This window comes from Botrytis sinoallii (assembly GCF_014898435.1).
Source record: "Botrytis sinoallii strain Bc 23 chromosome Unknown BSIN_003, whole genome shotgun sequence".
Lineage (NCBI taxonomy): Eukaryota > Fungi > Ascomycota > Leotiomycetes > Helotiales > Sclerotiniaceae > Botrytis > Botrytis sinoallii.
The window spans coordinates 1,964,932-1,985,905 of record NW_024066030.1 but is presented as its reverse complement, the minus strand read 5'-3'; the positions used below and the strand labels follow the sequence as shown (position 1 = coordinate 1,985,905).

General features: G+C 42.3%; 7 protein-coding genes across 7 annotated transcripts; 5 read left to right on the top strand and 2 right to left on the bottom strand.

The window, feature by feature from the left end:
* Positions 1–465: 465 nt before the first annotated feature.
* EAF02_002286 (uncharacterized protein) lies at positions 466–2,515 on the top strand (the record flags this gene model as incomplete). Its single annotated transcript, XM_038898334.1, has 8 exons — positions 466–835; positions 892–1,138; positions 1,218–1,587; positions 1,642–1,785; positions 1,834–2,003; positions 2,058–2,083; positions 2,133–2,163; positions 2,221–2,515. The coding sequence occupies 8 exons, from the start codon at positions 466–468 to the stop codon at positions 2,513–2,515; spliced, it is 1,653 nt and encodes a 550-aa protein (XP_038762026.1).
* Positions 2,516–2,932: 417 nt separating this feature from the next.
* EAF02_002285 (uncharacterized protein) lies at positions 2,933–3,262 on the bottom strand (the record flags this gene model as incomplete). The annotated part of the gene is made up of 3 exons (XM_038898333.1): positions 2,933–2,980; positions 3,035–3,054; positions 3,115–3,262. 3 exons carry the CDS (start codon positions 3,260–3,262, stop codon positions 2,933–2,935), a joined length of 216 nt encoding a protein of 71 aa, XP_038762025.1.
* A 1,336-nt stretch (positions 3,263–4,598) lies between these two features.
* Positions 4,599–5,857, top strand: EAF02_002284 (uncharacterized protein; the record flags this gene model as incomplete). Its single annotated transcript, XM_038898332.1, has 4 exons — positions 4,599–4,655; positions 4,719–5,271; positions 5,318–5,512; positions 5,568–5,857. The coding sequence occupies 4 exons, from the start codon at positions 4,599–4,601 to the stop codon at positions 5,855–5,857; spliced, it is 1,095 nt and encodes a 364-aa protein (XP_038762024.1).
* A 3,189-nt stretch (positions 5,858–9,046) lies between these two features.
* Positions 9,047–11,032, top strand: EAF02_002283 (uncharacterized protein; the record flags this gene model as incomplete). Its single annotated transcript, XM_038898331.1, has 11 exons — positions 9,047–9,055; positions 9,122–9,226; positions 9,290–9,427; positions 9,478–9,652; positions 9,701–9,784; positions 9,834–9,930; positions 9,990–10,104; positions 10,161–10,268; positions 10,331–10,499; positions 10,554–10,794; positions 10,855–11,032. The coding sequence occupies 11 exons, from the start codon at positions 9,047–9,049 to the stop codon at positions 11,030–11,032; spliced, it is 1,419 nt and encodes a 472-aa protein (XP_038762023.1).
* Positions 11,033–13,878: 2,846 nt separating this feature from the next.
* EAF02_002282 (uncharacterized protein) lies at positions 13,879–16,082 on the top strand. Its single transcript, XM_038898330.1, has 4 exons — positions 13,879–14,314; positions 14,366–14,541; positions 14,602–14,934; positions 14,988–16,082. The coding sequence occupies exons 1-4, from the start codon at positions 14,116–14,118 to the stop codon at positions 15,969–15,971; spliced, it is 1,692 nt and encodes a 563-aa protein (XP_038762022.1). The 5' UTR covers positions 13,879–14,115; the 3' UTR covers positions 15,972–16,082.
* A 724-nt stretch (positions 16,083–16,806) lies between these two features.
* EAF02_002281 (uncharacterized protein) lies at positions 16,807–17,529 on the bottom strand (the record flags this gene model as incomplete). The annotated part of the gene is made up of 1 exon (XM_038898329.1): positions 16,807–17,529. One exon carries the CDS (start codon positions 17,527–17,529, stop codon positions 16,807–16,809), a length of 723 nt encoding a protein of 240 aa, XP_038762021.1.
* A 670-nt stretch (positions 17,530–18,199) lies between these two features.
* Positions 18,200–19,778, top strand: EAF02_002280 (uncharacterized protein; the record flags this gene model as incomplete). Its single annotated transcript, XM_038898328.1, has 3 exons — positions 18,200–18,570; positions 18,678–18,947; positions 18,995–19,778. The coding sequence occupies 3 exons, from the start codon at positions 18,200–18,202 to the stop codon at positions 19,776–19,778; spliced, it is 1,425 nt and encodes a 474-aa protein (XP_038762020.1).
* Positions 19,779–20,974: the final 1,196 nt, after the last annotated feature.

Here is a 20,974-nt window from a genome sequence, read left to right as displayed (position 1 = left end):
TGGATGTGCCCTAAGCTCTTTTCGATACTAGTCTTGAAAGGTATCGTACCACATGGACCGGAACGAACCGTTTGTGACTACCTACCTAGATACCTAAGTAGGTAATGTATGATATATGGCATACAATGTAGCATCGAGACCTCCCTGTCGACCATACACATGTATGTACAGCGCCCCATGAATACACTAATCCTAGGATCTGCCTTTGCACGCACCCACTCGCATCAAATTTAGAATGTGTCGAAAGAAACATTCCAAAAATGTTGTCCCGCATAATGGAAAATTAGCAACCGCCCTCGAACCAGTAACGATTGAATAACCTGGAACAATGTTACGTTCATTGTTTTACTTTCCAAAAGCTTTGCAAAAGCTTTTGCAAAAGGATTAACCTTTAGACCAACACAGGAAGAACAGAACAGAAGGGAAGCAAAGAATATGGAGAAAAAAATACTAGAGCCTGAGATCATGCCATCATCTCCATCTCCATCTCCTCATACCTCAGAAGGTGCTACGATCGAAAACTTGGGCCGGAATTCTCTGTTAGAAGGCGACAACTTGGAAACATCCGACACCACAAGCCCCTATCTCCAGGGTTGGAGACTGGCTGTTGTGATCACTTCACTCACTCTTGGTATCTTTCTCATTGCTCTCGATACAACCATTATTGGCGTCGCTATCCCAAAGATCACGTCGGATTTTCGAAATCTAGATGATATCGCTTGGTTTGGAAGTGCCTACCTATTGACGGTGACAGCATTCCAGCCATCCTTTGGTACTCTATACAAATTCTTCAATGCGAAATATGTCTACTTGATCTCCATCCTCATATTTGAAGGTACCCTACTCGCTCATTTCATTCCTCTGTATAATTTACTTGCTAACTGAATGGAGTCGGATCCATCCTTTGTGCTGCCGCACTCAACTCTTCCATGTTCATACTCGGCCGTGCGATCTCAGGGCTAGGAGCTGCAGGTCTCTATCAAGGAGCTCTAGGTATAGTAGGGTATACTGTTGTCCTAGAGAAACGGCCACTGTACTTTGGGATCGTCGTCAGTTCCTTTGCAATCAGCGGGTGCATTGGGCCTATAATAGGTGGCGTGCTAACTGACCACGTATCTTGGCGATGGTGCTTCTGGATGTGAGTTTTAAGCATTTCTGATTACCCATACTCCTTACACGCCGTGTTATTCGGCTAGGTCTGACTCGATTCGTTTCAGAAACGTCCCTATCGGTGCGGTCGTTCTGGTGGTTGTAACAATCTTCCTAAATCTCAAAAGCTCGAACATTGAGAATGCTGCATTGCCACTTAAATCAAAAATGAAGTACGTTGACGGGGCGGGGACTCTTACATTCATAGGAGCAATAACATCCTTGCTGCTAGCTCTTCAATGGGGTGGTCAAAGTCTGCCTTGGAGCTCGCCAAAAATCATTGGTTTACTTGTTGCGTTTGGCGGCTTAGCTTTCATTTTCGCTATTATACAATGGAAGCGTGGAGAATGTGCTATAATCCCATTACGGGTTGTTTGTCAGCGATCCGTTTCCATGGTTATATGTTTGTTATTTTTCGTTGGGCTAACGATAACTGTTGTGAGACATGAGCTTCTTTTTCTGTTGAAATCTGGTATACTGATAGATATCTAGCTTTCGTATTATATTCCAATATATTTCCAGGCAGTTCGAGGGCTATCTGCAACTGCGAGTGGCATTCGGTTTATTTCAATGATCGTACCTCAGACAGTATGTCTGATCGTAGTTGGAGCATTCGCCTCTATATGGGGATATTATGTAAGATAAAAAATGGCCCCAATTTCATATGTTTCTAACGCCCGTTAGGCCCCCTATATTATAGCTGGAACGACAATTTGTACTGTCGGCTGCGGGCTTTTGACAACGATTGGACTTGGAACGACTACAGTACAATGGGCAGCTTTCATAGCCATCATAGGAATTGGATTTGGGGGAGCATTGCAGTTACCTTATACAGCCCTTCAATTGGTTTTAAGGTAGGAATTCATTGCCCTCTGGATCGTTTTATCTTGATATCTGACTGGAAATAGCGAGAATGACCTCCCAACAGGAAATGGTAATTGAAGTGCCAATCTCACGTCTGTTCGTCTGCTAACACCGCTCAGCAATTGCCGTGTTTTCTTCGCAATTAGGAGGGTGAGAACAAAATCTGTTTCTAATTCGTTATCTCCGCTGACCTATATGTCCTGATAGTGCTGTAGGGCTTGCTATAGGGCAGGTATTACTACTTACAAATCTTCAAACAAATATTCCTCGCCTTGCACCATCAATATCCCCTGATGCTGTCATACAAGCTGGCGCTTCGAATCTCAATCTTCTCACGGCAGATCCCGAAGTGTTGATTTCAATACGTGGTGCATGGTCAAGTGCTGTACATGCGGTGTTTGTGCTCGCTCTAGTAGCTTCAGCCCTCTCCGTTCCCTTTTCCTTTGGAATTGAACATCTGAATGTGCATGTTGTTGCAAAGAAGAGGAAAGAAGCCCAGTAGTCCAGGTCGACATGAAAACTTACGGGGGATGAATGATTTCCTCCAAGTGGTCAATGATCAGGTGTAGGCATAATTTGTACGATATGAGGATAGTAGTGGACAAGATAATCAGACGATGATAGTACTATCGAGAAGTGAAGTAATTAATAGCTACAGTTGTTTTACAGGGGCAGTATGGTGAATTTCAGTTCAGATCTCTTCAGTAGGAAGTGTATTATCTTCAGAAGCATCATATACACACAGCGCGATTGGCAATTTTTGAAGGAAATCGTTCAATTTTTTATATATCTGAGATTGCGATTGTGCACCTGTGAATGACCCAAAGACTTCATGTTGTTTTGTTGCACATTTCATCATCTCACGAGAACAGCATCGGAACCGGCTTCTGTTCTCATATATTTCTAACAGTCAAGCTCATCATAATACAACAAATGATGGCCCTAAGTTGGAATACCATATCCACAACTAAACATGATCAGTATTTTTTTTCCAAATTTAGGGTTCTGTTTCGGATCGTACCACGGCGAATAAACATGCCACTGTGAAATTGAGTTAGAGAACATGTATTTTGGTTCACGCGGCGAAAGGGAAGTATCTACCATCATCCCATCGCATTGAGCCAGCGCGGAGACTCTGAATACCCAACTTCACCATGATAGTCACGATGATAAAACGGATGGTGAAATTGTTGGTGCTGTACGGGGGTGTCATTCGGCTGGGGGGTATGGTTGCGGGAGTGTGAATCATTGTGAAGAAATGAAGGTCCAAATCATAAGGGGGAGGTTATGATGGCGAGAATGATATACGTTATGGCCACACGGGAAGTTGAATAGCATCGAAGCTTTAACCGTAGCTTGTTGCGCCGGAGAAAACTATTCACCAAGGCTTGGCAAATGCGAATGAGAAGTTGCTTCCGATATATTGATGTACTTTATCGAGTCTTTCAAACGGAAAACCCTGTGAGAGGTACTGTAAGTAACAGTGAAATCGCAGCCTTGATATTCCAGCACTGCCTTTCTTTCTGTGCTCCTGTTCCATGCAGACAACGATTCATTGGGAACGATTGAACACGCAACATTTCCCTAAGTCCACTAGCACTACCTGAAGACTAAGCATTTGGCTTCTTATTCGCCTCTGAGCAATTGGAATCTGGCAGGGGGACTAAAAAAGTTGGGTGCCGCTATTTTTCAAGCCCTGACCTGCAACGACTTACCAAACATTGCATAAGCCAATTTCGGCTAGAATTGTTCAAGCACGAAAGGGGAGTGTTGCACCGTGTCTGACCACCCCAAACTCCTTCCCTGAAAACACCTTCTCAATGAAGAAGATTTGGGAGGCAGAGCACATTAAGTGTGCATGCTGTCGCTTATTTGGCTCACCGAAGAAACGCGGCACATAAAAAAAGATCCCTATCTTTTCCAAAGAGAATTATCGAATCAAACAATCAATATTTTGGATTATGAATGGTAATTAGTAGACTTATAATTCATGATATTTTGATACTTTTGTAACATTTTTGTATTGGCGGGCAATTTCAAAATATTAGTGGTATCAAAAGAGTGAGCTCGTTTTTTCGTCCTCGGTGAGCTTGGTTAGCAACATCTTGTTTTTCCTGTCATGTGTAAAGACATCGGTTAATGATTCCAGATAATTGCCGGCCCCCGTTCAAAATCCGTCAACGTTGCATTTCTGGCATTGTGCGGCTGCAGGTGTGTGGTTTTACACTCAGGATTTTCAGTCCTACACTGATTATCTAGATTGGGTGTACGTAATGTATGTAACTATTCGAGTGTGCGTGATAAGAATAGTAGCATTTCTTTATGCTTAGTATCTTCTTAATCTTGAAAATCCAGGTGTGATTTTGCGGCAAAAGATATCTCGATATATAGGAAACTGTAAAATGTGCCTGTGTAAATATTTAGCTCTTCCCAACTTTGATCGATCAATCGTCCAGTGCCGATTACATCAGCCTTGATCTTCAAGTCCCCTTCTATCATCCTTTAAAGGCTACAGAATTTTGATATCCTCTAAAGTTTATCACTGCAATTTTCTTGCTGTTGTTATTTCATACAAGATTCAAACAATGGAGTCGGCGGCGCCTACAGAAAGACCTGCTCTGGTCAAAGAATCAGTCTTTAATGTGAGTAATTCAGAGCGATGCATCTTTTCAGCTGCATAGGATATCATCATTGACTAGCCTCAGGGAATTGTTTGGGGCGGAATGGTCGTGTCTCTTCTTTTTGTGATTGGAAGAATAGCAATCCGCCTTAGAAGCTTCGGGCGCCTTTGGCTAGACGATGCGTTCGTTGTTGTAGGATGGATCTGCATCTTGGTCTCAACCATTATTTGGCATTACGAAGCACATTCCATGTTTCTTAGTGCTGCAATTGCCTCTGGTCAAATGTCTCCTTTGGACGACCCCACCTACGCAACTGACACCGAACATTACCTGCGCTCATCTGTTGCGGTTATCATCCTGTTCTATACCAGTCTGATGACAATCAAACTATCATTCATGTTATTCTTTCGGAGGCTCCTTAGTGGAGTCCATGAAAAAGCACTGTTGATTCAATGGTGGTCTATTCTTGCCGCCATTCTTACCTCATGGCTCGTTTGTATTGGGGATATCGAGTATAGGTGCCTTGTATCGGACTTTATTGTGATTGCTACGAAATGCGTGCAATCAGAGTCGATCGACTTTCAAAGGATCACTCTGGGCGTGAACTGCGCCTTAGATGTAATTACAGATATACTAAGTAAGTAATGTGGCCGAGATATGTCAGCTTTCACTAAATTATCCAGTAATCACAATTCCGGTAGCAATACTATGGAAAGTCAAAATCACACCACGCCACCGAATGGCTCTATATGGACTGTTTAGCTTGACTGTCATCACAATGGCGTTTGCGATAATACGTGTAGCTGTAGTGACAGCTGCGTCCAGACAACCTGATTCAAGTTGGCTTTACATGTGGAGCGCTATCGAGCCTCCAGTTGGTGTGTTCTATTTGTTTTTGCATTGCCCTTCCTCGCATCAGCTAACAAAACCCAGCGGTCGTCATCTCGTGCCTTGTTTCTTTTAGAGCTCTTTTCGGCAAGAAGGAACCCGTATCACGCGTAACAGGCACGTACTTCGGAAAACGAGCAGGTGGTTATGGCACTCCGTTCAAGAAAATCAGCAACAATGGGGCTCAAGATAGCGCTGACTACACTATGGATACTTTGGTCGAAGATCGCCATGAATCTACAGGACCAGGAACTCAGTTGTATTGCACAACCTCTCGCGAGCGCATGCTACATGTTACCGCAAGCGATGAGACGCATGCTGATCCTCGCAAATGAGGGGCAAATGAAGGGGGCCAAATTTGGATGCGTAATTTGAAGGACGCCCTTACATTTGAACATCTTTACACAGCACACTAATGTGCATATCAATCTTATGTAAATAATAACCGTACGGAGTAGTATCATGACCGCAGCCTTTGTCATTATAGCTTTACATAGGAAGCTTCCTATTGATCAATGATAAATTTAACTGCATCAAAAGTCAGTAAGCAAAACAAATTGTTGGTTCACTTGAAGAAAATTACGCCGTCTTTCAGGGATTTAGAACACATTTGTGTCGGAAGATCGGTCGGGTAAGCAAGTAAGATATGATCTTATTTTTGACATCTTTCGCCAAAACGGGTAAGGTTATTTAGTTAAATGTACGTGCGAACCTTGTAGCCGCATCCGCTTTTTACCCTGCTGCATTTCAATGTCAGCAACGAAAAGAGATACTATCCCGATTCATGGAAAAAATAGTATTCACACCATGTAGATATATCCCTTGTGTGCAGGCATTGAGCAATCCCTATCGCGGGTAGAGCCGCGTGCTAAGTGGACAGATGCATGATGCGGGATCTACATTAATAACCTTTGGTTGCAAGTTGCGATAAAGCAGAGAATACACAAATGATATACGCTGAAGCTCTTGCATCTTGCTACTTTGGTCTTTTGACCTGATTTCTCTAATTCTACTCCGTGAAAATTCCGCATCCAATTCTGTTTGTGCAATAGAAACTTTTCACGTTTGCTATTATTACCGTATGAAGCATCACTCGCTTATGCCCCTACTAAAACTAGTTCCGAATTATACTAATCAATAATGATACCCTATATATAGCGAGGATGCAAAAAGCGAAGACTCTCTGTTGTATGGCCTGGCTTGGCCTGCCTGCTCTTGCATCGTGAAATCCAGCATTTCACCAACAATGCAACGGTGTCGTACCTACTGGCGAGTAAAGTGTGTTTGTCCTCTTCTTCCTCCATCCCCTGTATAAGGAAACAACAAGTCGAATCTATCTATATGCATCATTAAAGTGTCGATTTCACATGTCAGTCTTTCTTCTTCAAATCTCCATTGTCCCAGAATAGCTAAAATTCGACGGCCTTTCGCCCTATCTGGAATCTGCTCGCATGAATGCGCCTCGAAATCATTGATTAGTAGATTAATTTCTGGTTCTTCGACATGCCAAAATAGTTCCATTCATGACCCCACATCAATTGTGACTCTTCAATATCTAGAAATCGTTATCAAGTGGATCAATTATGCAGTCTCAGATACTTTAACGGTTTTCCAACTGGGACCTAATTGCATCACGCACCGGCGCGTGCACATTCTCCACAAACGAGTTCCAGGACTTGACACCAACCGCATCATTGAGGTCCATGCTCTTCATGATACTTGTTTACTCACATACCACCTTACGAATCTTCATAGCTAGCTTCGATGCTAAGTTCTGGTTGCATCGTGCAACGTTAGGTTCTTCAGCGGGCATCCAAATCCTAGCCTATGCCTTGGAACTGTGCCTCCCACATCGAAGCACCTTCAAATTGCACCCACCAATACCATCATACTCAGTGGAGGAATGAGCATTATTATTTTTAGCCCACAGTCTTTGCAATGCCGGTTTTTATACTCAATTAGATTTTGCAGGCATCGGTCTATGTGTCCCCTTTTATCGTTACGATCAGTAAATGTATCGTGTGGAGGCTTGCATGATACATACTGTGATACATACTGTGATACATACTGTGATACATACTGTGATACATACTGTGATACATACTGTGAATCTCTTTGGGAATTTCGTCTCACAGGCCAGCAGTTCGAGTAGAGCTTCGTTGGGGTCGGAGGCCGGCATGCATTCTATCATGTTTTGTTCTAGTCTCAAATCGATGTTTCCTTTCAGACTTGGATATCTCGAAATTTTAGGTGCATGTTCCAAAGAAAATTGGAATCTCCACCTTGGAAACATCAAAGGAGTCCTGGGAACCGGTGGTTTTCGGGCATCACTGAGTTTCGTGTGCATTCCAACCTCCGGCGTTTCTTCCTTTTGTGACTACTGTTACTTAATTCCTTGTTGCGTCGTAATCGCTGGTACCCTAAGTCCCAGAGATCCGGGATAGTGAAGGCTCATGACATCTAAGTCTAATGTCAGGTTATCACCTCCCCCTTCTAGTGTTTCTCGCATATTACATCTTGAAGATTTAATATCACTGTGGCATTGGAAATCAACCTAATTGACAATGTCCGTCAGCTCAGAGTCAAGCTCCCAGGACGTGGTCGTATCTTTATGGATGCATTGCAGCATATCTGACACATCATAAATTGCGATTTGCTAGTACCAATTCACCCGTGTATTCGTTTCCACTAAAACGCAGCCCTGATCGCTCAACGAGAATCTGGATAATTTGGACCCATTGACGGAATGCTGTAGGTCCTCCTGTCTAGCAATGCCAATGGAGGGCAGACTCCTGCACTCTTGAGGCGGAATCACCGCTTCTCAATTTCAGGCTTAGCTAGACTTTAATACTTTATCTATGCATCGAGAATAAGACGGAATAGTGTGTGCCCATCTGCTCAAAGTTCTCCTACGTTCTCGAAAGGGGAACTTCCTGAATTCATCGACTTGCCTGGCGGCAAAATACTCTTGACTGCCTAGGCGAGCGTCTGCCTAGGTTCCACGGGAATCTTTCTGCTTTGATAAGTTCAATGGAATTGGAAAAGGAAACTGCCAGTATAACATCTTCGCAATTCTTGACATGTGCTTGCCGAAGTGATCATCAGGTATTCCGATAGGTTCAAAAATGCCTACCTACAAGCTTATATCTATAGCATCTCGCTCTCCCACTTCAATCTTGCTCAGATTTTCCTTGTATGTATTTCCTCTTAGAACATCTCTATCAATAGCTACATCGTCATCGTTTTCCTGACCGCCAAGACACCTCGAGGAAAAGCACAGGCGCTACTCCATTCTCAACCATAACCACCACAAATCTGATAGCTAAATTATGCTCTCAGACGCATACCTGTCAATAAAAGATGTCTTTGATGTCGCCTTATATGGCAGCATGTTTATTGGAAGGTATAGCCTTCGAAATCTTCTCCCTTTTGTCTACGATCAAGGTCGTCAACATTACTTCTTGTATATTATCCTGCTTTATCTGTGCTGGGAATTTTATAGAGTAACTTATTCATACTATTTCATGACACCGGTAAGAAACTCTTACTTTATCCTCCCTTGTATTTTACCTTTAGACGATCAACTTACGCACCGACAGCGAAATGTAGAAGTAGTGGGTGCTTCCACTCTCTTGCAGAATATTATGACCAGTTGGGAAAGTCTATTCAACACAGGAGGGCTTATAGCCAAAGGGTATGCTCGTGTAAGTAGATGTCTCGTTCAAACTCTGCTGAAGTTTGAAGGCATAGCCTATTTATATTTCTAGGCGCACGGAAAACCATTCGCAGTCCCACAACAAGACAAATACCTTCTTGTTGTATCGTCTCCAGAACAGATCCACGAGTTAGTTGCAGAAGCTACTCGAAAGAACAGCCGTATCTCTTCTCAAGTACTTGGAGTTGATGTGAGTACTTCCTTTCAAACAAGAAAATTTCTGAACTGACACGTCAAAAGCTTTTCGAACCGGAATACACCCTCTCAGCTGAACGAGGGGAATCAAAGACGCACATCGCATCTAACCATTTGAAGCACAAGATTACCTCCCATCTCCCTTATGCCTTCCCTGAAATGCAACAGACTGTTCAGAATGCCTTTCTAAACGAAATGAAGGGAGACAAAATAACTGACGGTGAGTTTGATTGACGCAATCTGGATACATCTAATTGATTCTTATTAGGCTGGGAAAAGGTTACGCTTTATTATGTGGCAAATCGAATTGCAGGCAGGATGAACAATGTCCTTATCTTCGGTGATGAACTTGGTAAGCCTTGGTGCTCTCAAGTGCTACAAATACTAACACTCACTCACAGCAAGCAGTACCGGGTTTTATGAGTCATGCATGAGATTTATAACTGATGCTACCATTCTTCTTGGGATACTTCGTCACATTCCCCGCATCTTTTATCGGTAAGAAAGAATCCTGCCACTTGTTCCTCAAGACTAATTATGTGCCTATTATTTTAAAGACCTGTATCGTGGGTGGTCATGAACTACAGCGGCGCTAGAGCAAAGTTCGAATCCCTTGTTGCTTCCGAGATCATAAAAAGACGATCTGAAAGTCTCACGGAAAAAGAGAAGCACGTTAGTCTGCTGTGACATGCCTAATATTGACCGCGTTATAACTGACTTCCCACCAGAAGGACTGCTTACAATGGATCATGGACTATTCTGGCGACGCACCTGTTGATTACATCGCACGACAAATGCTCTCTATGACACTAGGTGGAGCGCACCAGCAGCCTATGGTGCGTATAGATTCGACATCTTACTTCAGATCTGTACCCAGTCCCGCTGACGGCAGAAACAGTATGCTGCATTCCTTCTTTACAATTTGTGTCTTCATCCGGAATACACGGAAAAGCTAAGGGCTGAGATTCGGGCCACCAAGGAGATCCAATTCCGAGACCTTCAAAGCGGCACCCCATATCTTGACAGTTTTCTCAGAGAAGTGGCTCGACTTAATCCTTTGACTCATGGTATGTGATTCTGACTCGACATGCGAATTGAAATAAAGATCTAACAGAACCAAGTTGCCTTGCCACGCAAGGTCATGTCAGAATTCACATTCTTAGATGGAACGCATGTACCAAAAGACAACTGGATCTGTGTTCCACATGAGCCATTGATGAGACTCTCGGATGTTTATGCCGTCCCCCAAGAGTTCAACGGTTTCCGGTTCGTAAATGAAGACAGTAGCGGTATTCGATCCAAAAACCGATTCTGGGATATGAGCCGAGAGTTTCCCTTCTGGGGAAATCCCAAAACAGGATGGTACGTAGCCATCATGAAGATGATCCACTTGAATGAATTTCAGGCTAACTTTACGAGTAGTCCGGCCAGATACTACGTGTCGATGAACATGAAGATGATAGCCATACACTTACTTGACAACTATGATTTCAAATTATTCGAAAATAACGCGCCGCCAAAGCTTTCTTATCATGTTTTGGACATGCCTCATCCCAAGTTGAAGGCCCTGGTCAGAAGGCGCGAGCATATAGAAGTGTAGATCATGTCTGAAGGTTCTCTATGTTTCTTGGGGTTCATTCGTCTAGGTAATCGGGAGAAAGTCTTTTCTTTCATTTCTTATCGTCCATATTAGTAGCTATACCTCAATATGAGTAGAACATGCGAGCATATTTGAGGCGAGTCAAATTTATCAACATCATAATACAAAAATTTAGTTTCGATACCCGGAGCCCATTGGTTGAGACATGTGGATAAAGATGTAAAGCACCAAGGCCACGCCCTTCTAGATAAAACGGCCATTAGATCCCACCATACTTTAATGATTGACCGTGAGCAAACCACAACTCCCCTCGTGTCTATGATATAACACTCATTTTGCAGAAAGAATCAGTTATAGAATCTCGAGAATAGGCCGCTCACAGTATAAATGTTGAACGCAATCAGTGGGTAGCCATGGCAAATGTAGCTATGAACATCAAGGCTTATTGCCCTTCACCTCACCGAGACTTGCAATTGCTTTGACAGAGTTGGCTACCTCAACACCGTCTCTGATGTAAAAATTATGATGCCAGTTAAGGAATGCCCATTATTCATATCTCTAGCAAATGCGGTCGAAGTCAAAGATGAAGTTGCATTTCATATCATCATGATACTCATTGACTCGTCTTATGATACCTATCCAAGTACATCAATCACACCAATTTTCGCTGTTGCCCTAGATCCCTCACTACCCACCCAGTATGAAACCATGCCCCAGAATTTCAACAATTCGAAAAGTCTTAACTTAGCATTTACTAGCAAAGTCAGAATCTCGATAAGATAGTAAAGGCATTCAAAGGCGTTTGGTTCACCTTTGTTTCAACGTCGAATCTCCATTTCATGATCCGATCAACTCGACCATACACTCTGAGGACTGGGCGTTCCAATGGCAGTGAATTGGAAGAAGAAGAATTAAATTTAGCAAGCACAGTGAATCCAGGTCATTTGAAATCCTAGAAGCATGTTAACTTTGAGGCTTAGCGATCAAAGAATCTAATTCCATTCACCCCTTTAGGTCAACTTCCTCCTACAAGTACTGTGGTATTATGGGCCAACCCTCGAAAAATATCTCTTCAGTCTTGATATCGAAAAGAAACTACCCCGGCAAACACTGTCACTTACAGAGGTGGATTTAATCTAAAACGTAAAACTAAGGAAGTGGTTATGCGATAGCCACTACTGAGCCAATATTCGTAGAAGTTGACTGCCGGGCAGAAAAATAGACCTTTTCGGAGAAATATCAAGAGGGGTTCAGACTCTCATCTCTTGTCTTCATTATTGCTATCGCTTACAGCTCTTCACTGCCACTCATAGCACTATCGTTGTCACTGCCATTTACATCATAGCAACCTAATCAGACGAAACTTATTGACAGCCACTGGGCGTGATTGAATCTCCGGAAAAAAAGATTATGGTTTCATTAGACAGAAATTCTGACCATTGCGTAACAAACTTCCTGGTAAAATAACTCATGGCTTGGAACATTGTTGTCTTGCTGGAACTCAATCGAGCAAATAAACAATGCAAAGATTTGGAAAGAATTGTTCGGTTCGAGAAGATGATGGCGACAATATAAAGAATTCCGCAGCATGAAAGCTCAAGCTTGAAAGGCTTACTGAGAACTGACCAGGAGAAGATATAGCAAATTGGACATAGGTTGTCGAGCCGTTGGCAAATGTTTACACTTCTCATTCATACGAATTTTATATTTCCCCAACTAAGATATCAAAACGAATGATAGGTATCGAATTATCTGCCAGTCCAACTCCCAGAGACCTAGCCTGTTATAATATTGCGTTTGTCCCGTGTACTTATTTCTTGTGGTGTGAACTTGAAAGAATATGCGAGCTCATTGTCTTACTCCATACTATGGAGTAGGTGAATCATACTCGAGGTGTGAAAATAAAACAACGGACGAGAGAGCTTGGAAGCTTGAGGAGAATACTTGGTAGAGAGGAGAGTTCCAATAATCTTCAGATGAATCAAAGAGTTCATAATCAAATACAAGCCGATGGAACAAAATAGAACAAGACAACAACTTCAGTCCCCAAAGCATATTTCTGCCAAGCAAATCGTACAGATTCATGCAACTATCCGCACTTGGCAATCTGTTAGTGAGGTACGCCTTCCAACTATTTCAATACGATTGATATGATGAAACTTCACTCAATATTCTCATGTCAAAATTTTGATATAACCTCGTAATTTTTCTATTATCGTTCGTGATATTCGCGGCCTCGCCTGAAGATAGAAGGTCTATCAATGCTTACAGACTGGTAAACTCCACTTTTGCTCGAGAGATAGATTGGGTTTGAACTTTGGTTTGAGCTTATCGTACCTGACAATATGCACAGGGCGAGGAATGTTCTATGCTTGTCGCTGCATTTCGACTCTTGGGATGATTGATAATTCTTCAATTCATGAAAATATCAAAGAGAATGGTGGAGGCAGGGAGGCAGGGAGGCAGGGAGGCAGGCTTGAGGCCCGGGTGCCGCAACTTCCTATCTACTACGCCTTCTCGCCTTTTCTTATTCATCTTGATTCATTTACATGATCAACGAAATATTCATTACTGATATCATCGGGTCTATGCTATTCACTAAACTCTAACAGGCAGGTGCGCAGAGGGCCGAGGCGATTAAGAGAACTAAAGCCGGTAAGCGAGCCTATCTTGACTTTTTGATATCTCCAGTTTATCAAAAACGGGGAAAGATATACTAGCGTCCAATCCATTCCCCTCGTACCTTTCAACACCATGTCAATTCATGTCATATCTTCAATATCATAGGTTGAGATTGGGTTACATCGTGTGTAAGGTACGGCAACTACGGTGAAAGGATGGTGAATCCTCAATGTCTTAGTTCAAGAACCATGAATCAGGACTAGGGTAGTCCTTCCACATCGTCATAATCATGGAAATTTACATGAGATGACAGCTCCGATAGCTCTAAGCTCTCATTACTTTTCGGATAGCAGCTTTAAAAATACTTAAAGCTCTCCCAGATCCCTCGTATCGAAGATTTCCTTCTACATCCGCAATATTTTCACACGATCCGAGTTTTGTTACTTGACGGATCAGCCAAGATGCGTTTCTCAACCGTAGTTTCGACTCTTGCTATTGCAGGTGGAATCGCCGACGCCACTCTTCATTCTGGAAGAAGTTTGAGGCATGTTGGAAAGAAGGACAAGCAAACCCACAAAGCTAGGGATACGGCTCCAAGAGGAGAGCAGAAACATGAAAAAAGGGATGCTAGTTTTCCATACTTGACTAATTCCACTGCTAGTAAGTATTTCGAATGCAACATTGTAGGAAAACCACTAACAACTTCGACAGAATTCAGTGTGAATGGTTCCGCTATCCCAGATGTACCTTTCGATGCTGGAGAATCATATGCTGGTTTGTTGCCAATTTCAAAAGCCGCAAATGAGACAAGAGAATTATACTTTTGGTTCTACCCATCGACAAATGAATTGGCTTCCGATGAAATTCTCATTTGGCTTAACGGAGGTGTAAGTGACTTCACCAATTGTATATACATATCCACAACATCTGACTAATTGGTATCCCAGCCCGGATGTTCATCCCTCGAAGGATTAATTCAAGAAAACGGAGCTTGGATCTGGCAATACGGTACCTACGCTCCTGTTCAGAACCCTTGGACCTGGGTAAACCTTACCAATGTTGTTTGGGTCGAACAACCTGTTGGTACTGGTTTCTCCCAAGGTATACCTACTGCTACCAGCGAAGAAGAAGCCGCTGCCCAGTTTCTCGGATTTTGGGAGAATTTCGTCGACACTTTCGATTTGCAAGGGAGAAAGATCTTCATCACTGGTGAATCGTATGCGGGATACTATGTTCCATACATTGCCGATGCTATGTTTAACAAGAATGATACTTCTACTGTGAGTACCCCCATATCATCAATTGAATATGAATTGAATCTGACGATCAATAGTATTACAACCTCGAAGCAACCATGATCTACGACCCTTCTACTTCTTACGATGCCGTTCAAGAACAGATCCCCGCAGTTCAATTCGTTGATTATTGGGGTGGTCTCTTCCCCTTCAATGATTCCTTCGTTGAACAAATTCACAACGTGTCTGATTCTTGCGGCTACACCGATTACCTCGCCAAATACCTTACTTACCCACCACCCGGGCCATTCCCATCCGCTCTCCCTGGCACAGGCCACGATGGAATTTCTACCACTGACGAGTGCGACGTCTTTGATTTGATCTACAATGAAGTCTTCAGCGTCAACCCTTGTTGGGACATTTACCAAGTAGCCACCACTTGCCCTCAACTCTGGGACGTTCTCGGATTTCCCGGCTCTAACCCCTATCTACCTGCCGGCGCCTCCGTCTATTTCAACCGCACCGATGTTCAAAAAGCTATTAACGCTCCCGCCATCGAATGGGAATCATGCTCTAGCATTGACGTCTTCGTAAACGGAACAGACAATTCTCTCCCCTCCGGTCTCTCCGTCCTCCCCTCCGTCATCGAACGTTCCAAACGTACCGTTATCGGCCACGGCGCTTTAGACATGGTCCTCATCGCCAACGGCACTCTCCTCATGATTCAAAACATGACCTGGGGCGGAGCTCAAGGTTTCACAAGCAAACCCTCTGATCCCTTCTACGTCCCATACCACACCGAGCTCTCCGATTCCACTCTTGCTGCTTCCGGAGTCTTGGGTACAACACACACAGAGCGAAACCTCACATTTGTGTATATCGATTTGAGCGGTCATATGGTTCCTCAGTATGCTCCTAGTGCGTCGTATAGAACGCTCGAGTATCTGTTGGGAAGAATCGATAGTCTGTCTAGCACAGCGCCATTTACCACACAGGAGGATGTCGTGCAGAGTACGGCTCCTCTTGGAAATGGTACCGGACCGCCAATCAAGAGACAGTATGTTGGGGGTATGCAATTTTAGATGTGATGGGTAATGGGTGTGTGGAAGTGGAGAGGAATAGATAGAGAGATGATGCATGATTATAATGTGTATGATGAAATGAAAATATGAATTGATTCTTAATTTCAGGATAAAAATGATCTTAGTGACTCGAAATTATTGTGTGGAAGGGCTCACCGGGGATTGTGCATATAGACGGAGCTCGCCGGTACACACAGTGGACAAAATAAACCATAATTCAAGACGAATCATTCCGATTTTACAACCAAATCAAGGCTGAGAGGAGAGAGCACGAAAAAGGTTTATAGTTTGAAACATCCAAAAGTGTCGTTGAGCTAAACTGGAATTTCGATTTCGAGAGGCGATGTTGGCCCGTGGCGAAGGGGAAGAAGGATATTGTTCCCAAAATTGCTGAGATGCTTTGATATACCGTATTGATAGATTTCCCTCATCTCACACTTCAAGTCGACAATATGTTATTGCTTGAAAAAATCCCCGTTCACTGGACTGATAATGAACAAGACTGACACAGCAAAGTAGGTTCATGCATAAAGTAAAAGGCAGCAAAACTATTCAGATTTTGATATATTTTCGTACAATGTGATAAAATCAATGAGAGTGGACTATCTCAAAAACGCCTGGTCATCGTCCCCCAAAACTCCTCGCTCCCGTATGTTTACTTGTGTGCTTTGATACAAAGGCCCGCCGCCTAATGAAAGTGTAGAGTGATCACGATCGTGAAAGAGCGTTGTCTCATCTCTTTTCCCACTGCTGTCCTCTCGCCTCATCCAGTATATGTTCATCCTCCATCCTTATGCTATTTTCATATGTAACCTTACATTTCATATTCCATCATTCAAAATTTTCGCTCCATGCCCGCAAACATTAATTCCCTATCCCGCCTCATCCCATCCAATACCCCCACTAACCCACCATTTCGCATCCTCTCCAACACAACCATCATTCCCTCCTTACTCTTCCCCAATTGATTTTCTGTCTTCCTACTAGCAATGGCCTCGATACTTCTTTGCACTCCCTTGGTACTCCAATTCGCCAACCATCCCTTCTTCTCTTCCTCGCCTTCTTCTCCCTTCCTCATCGCCCTCAACCGATCACCAAGTCGACTGCGAAACATAACCTGCGTCTTCACACCCGTCATTCCCGAGCCTTGCATAAATTCTTCCTCGCGCACTTCCTTATCTGCTGCTCTGTGAAAATCTTGTCTTTCCACTACACTCAAAATACCCGTCCAATCCAGGTTTCTACTCTCTGTCTTCATCCATCCTTCTTTAATGTCCACTTCCGAAGTTTCTAGAATATATGATTCGCTTCTATCGCTTCTCACATTGCCAAGTACGCTTTTGGGCAGGAGCTTGAGGACTGCGGATGGTAGACGAGTGGATTTGCGATGGATGCGCAAGGTACGCAGACGACCTGTTTCGGGACACACGGTGCGCGATATCACATCGGTGGAGAGCACATGTGTGCTATGTGGATTTGGGTAACGCAGAAAGTAGGCGAATGTAACAGCAGGGAAAGAGTAATCGTAAGAGTAAGATGATTCGAAGAATTTGACCATGATTATGGATTTGAATGAGGATTGATTAGTTGTTCAATTGCGTAATTGTTTAATTGTTCGTGATATACATGTAGTTGCAGTGATGGTACAAGAGGTCTCGGGAAGTGAAGGTAAGAGGTAGGGAAAAGAATGAAGTGAGAAATGAAAGTCGAATGAGGAATCGAATGCTGGTGGTATGATTGTTGATCTTGATGAATTGGATTGGAAAGCTTCTGGAAGGGATTTGCTCGCCTGATTCCTTTCCCCGGATTTTCGATTTTTTTTTGGTTTAGTGTGATGGGGATTGAGATGAAGATGGACGAATTATTTGTTGTCAATTGTGGTGGAATGAATTTTGATGGATCACAACATTTAAAGAGGTAAACAGCAATGAAATGGGAATGAAATAGGATTGAAATGGAACATCTGAAGGTTTACAACCATACTCATCATATCCAAAAAAGACACTAGCAAACCCCGCAGAGCTTCGATGGTTCAAAGCTCAACGACAGTCAGCTGGAACAAAGCAATCCTAATTGGAGATCTTTCAGCACGTGATCTTTGAGACAAATCCTTCACCGCTTACAAATTGGATGATTGTATGGCAATAATTTCCCCTCCATCAATAATAAAGAACAAATAACCCCTCCTTCAATTCCAAAACACTCTTCCTCAATCCTCATTCACCACCATGACAGACGCGGAACCTACTCTCGCTGCCAGTTTGGCATCCGATGCTCCTACCAGTAAACAAACCGTCGATCCATACAATGTCGCTGGAGAAATTGGCGCAGATGGAATCGCAAAGGCTATCAATTATTTGACTTTGATCGATGAGTTTGGAACCAAGAAAATTGAGGAGGCGGATTTAAAGAGATTTGAGGAGGTAACTGGTCATAAACCTCATAGATTTATGAGAAGAGGAATTGTCTTCAGTCATCGTGATTTGCATCTTATGCTGGATCGCCATGAGAAGGGGGAACCATTCTTCATGTATACGGGACGAGGACCAAGTAGTGATAGTATGCATATTGGACATACTGTTCCTTTTGAATTTACAAAGTAAGTTTGAATTTTCAAGAGAGTTCAACTTCGCACATTCTCCGAACATTAGGAGCATATTACAGAATATGTAATTTTTTCGAATCATACTGATGACTCATTCACAGATGGTTGCAAGATGTATTCGATGTTCCATTGATCATCATGCTTACAGATGATGAGAAATATATCTTCTCCGAGAAACGTACAATTGAGGAAGTTCAAAGTTATACCAATAGTAACGCGAAAGATATCATTGCTGTTGGATTCGACCCCAAGAAGACATTCATCTTTAGCGATTATGATTACATGGGGGGAGCGTTTTACAAGAACGTTACCCGAATCTCCAAGCACGTTACATTGAACGTTGCACGAGCTGTCTTTGGCTTTAATGATAGGTAAAAGATTATGACCCCAAATACCTGGACTTTATTGACAATTCCAGTTCCTGCATAGGCAAAATCCATTTCGGAGCTGTCCAAGGTGCAACATCCTTCGCTAACTCCTTCCCACACATCTTCGGCACTGATGAATCCAAAACTACTCAAATTCCCTCCCTGATTCCTTGCGCCATTGATCAAGATCCTTATTTCCGCATGACCCGCGATGTAGCCGCTCGTCTCCATTATGCCAAACCCGCACTTATTCACGCTCGTTTCCTCGACGCTCTTCAAGGCCCCGGTTCCAAAATGAGCGCTTCAGTCGATACCTCTGCAATCTTTATGTACGATGAACCCAACAAGATTAAGAATAAAATCAATAGATATGCATTCAGTGGTGGACAAGTTAGCGAGCAAGAACAACGAGAAAAAGGAGGCGATACAGAAAAAGATGTTTCATATCAATATTTGACATTTTTCTTAGAAGACGACGAGGAATTAGAAAGTATCAAGAAAGCATATAGATCTGGAGAAATGCTTACAGGAGAATTAAAAGCAAGATGTATCCAGGAATTACAAAAATATGTCAAGTCATTCCAGGAGAGAAGAGCAAAGATTACAGATGAGGTTGTGGCGGACTTTTTCGCTAGAAAAGAGTTGGTTTGGGGTGGAAATCCAAATGCCAAGAAAGTTTCTCCCGCTGCTGGAGAGGAATCTGCAAGCGGAGAAGGTGTTGAGGGAAGTGGGGAGGGTGCAGGAAAATTGACGAAGAATCAAGAGAAGAAATTGGCCAAAATGAAGGCAATTGAGGAGAAAAAGAAGGCTGCTAAGGCTGCTGGTGGGGCCTAAATCATAGGAATAGAAGTGGCCGGAGAGTGCTGAATGTCCTTGAGGGGGGTTAGTGGAAGGATTTCGATGAAAATATGATGAGATACGAATGATACACATGATGCGAGCTACACAATTCAATACCCAAATCTAGCTATCTGATTTCTATCTTCTATCTTTTGTTCTCTATGTTTGCTTTGACGTTGATTTTATTTTGAATACGAGCAATGCAATGGGGACTCGACTTGAAAGAAGAAGAATATAGACCAAAAAGTTTACGACGTGCGAACAAATATGCAAAGATACCTACTTTAGGTGTAGACTAAGGAAATACCTAGGGTTCTAGTCATCCATAGGTACTCTGATCTAATCTTCATCCTATCTACCCATCCTATATCTATCCACCTATCACCCATTTCTACAAATACCTACGTCCATATACCCGTGATCTACACATACCACATACCCCATACCCCATACCCCATACTTCACATTCACTTCCTTTTCCCTTCGTCTTTCTCATGCCGAAAATCCAAAAGCTAAAAATAGAAATTTATCAACGTCCCGGGTAGGTAGGTATCTCGGATGTGGTTTTGGGGGGAGGGGGTATCTACTAGATAGGTAGGTTTCTTATTTTATATTTGTATATCTTTCCTGATAATATTTATTGTTGTTATTATTATTATATTATTATTATTATTATTATTATTATTATTATTATTATTATTATTATTATTATTCTTATATATTATTATTATTATTATTTATTATTATTATTATTATTATTATTATTATTATTTTATTATTATTATTATTATTATTATTATTATTATTATTATTATTATTATTATTATTATTATTATTATTATTATTATCGAAGTTGTTTATAATCAGAGCTGGAATTAAGATCGTGGTTGTGGGTATATCTTTCCTTGTTATGGTTGTATTGTAACTTGTGGTTATACTTATTATTATTATTCTTCTGTTAGAAATAGAAATAATAATAGAAATAGCAATTATTATATCTTTTCTTATAATCATTACTCTCAATCCTATTTACTTTATTTCATTTTACTCTACTCTACTCTACTCTACTCTACTCTACTCTACTCTACTCTACTCTACTCTACTCTACTCTACTCTACTCTACTCTACTCTACTCTACTCTACTCTACTCTACTCTACTCTACTCTACTCTACTCTACTCTACTCTACTC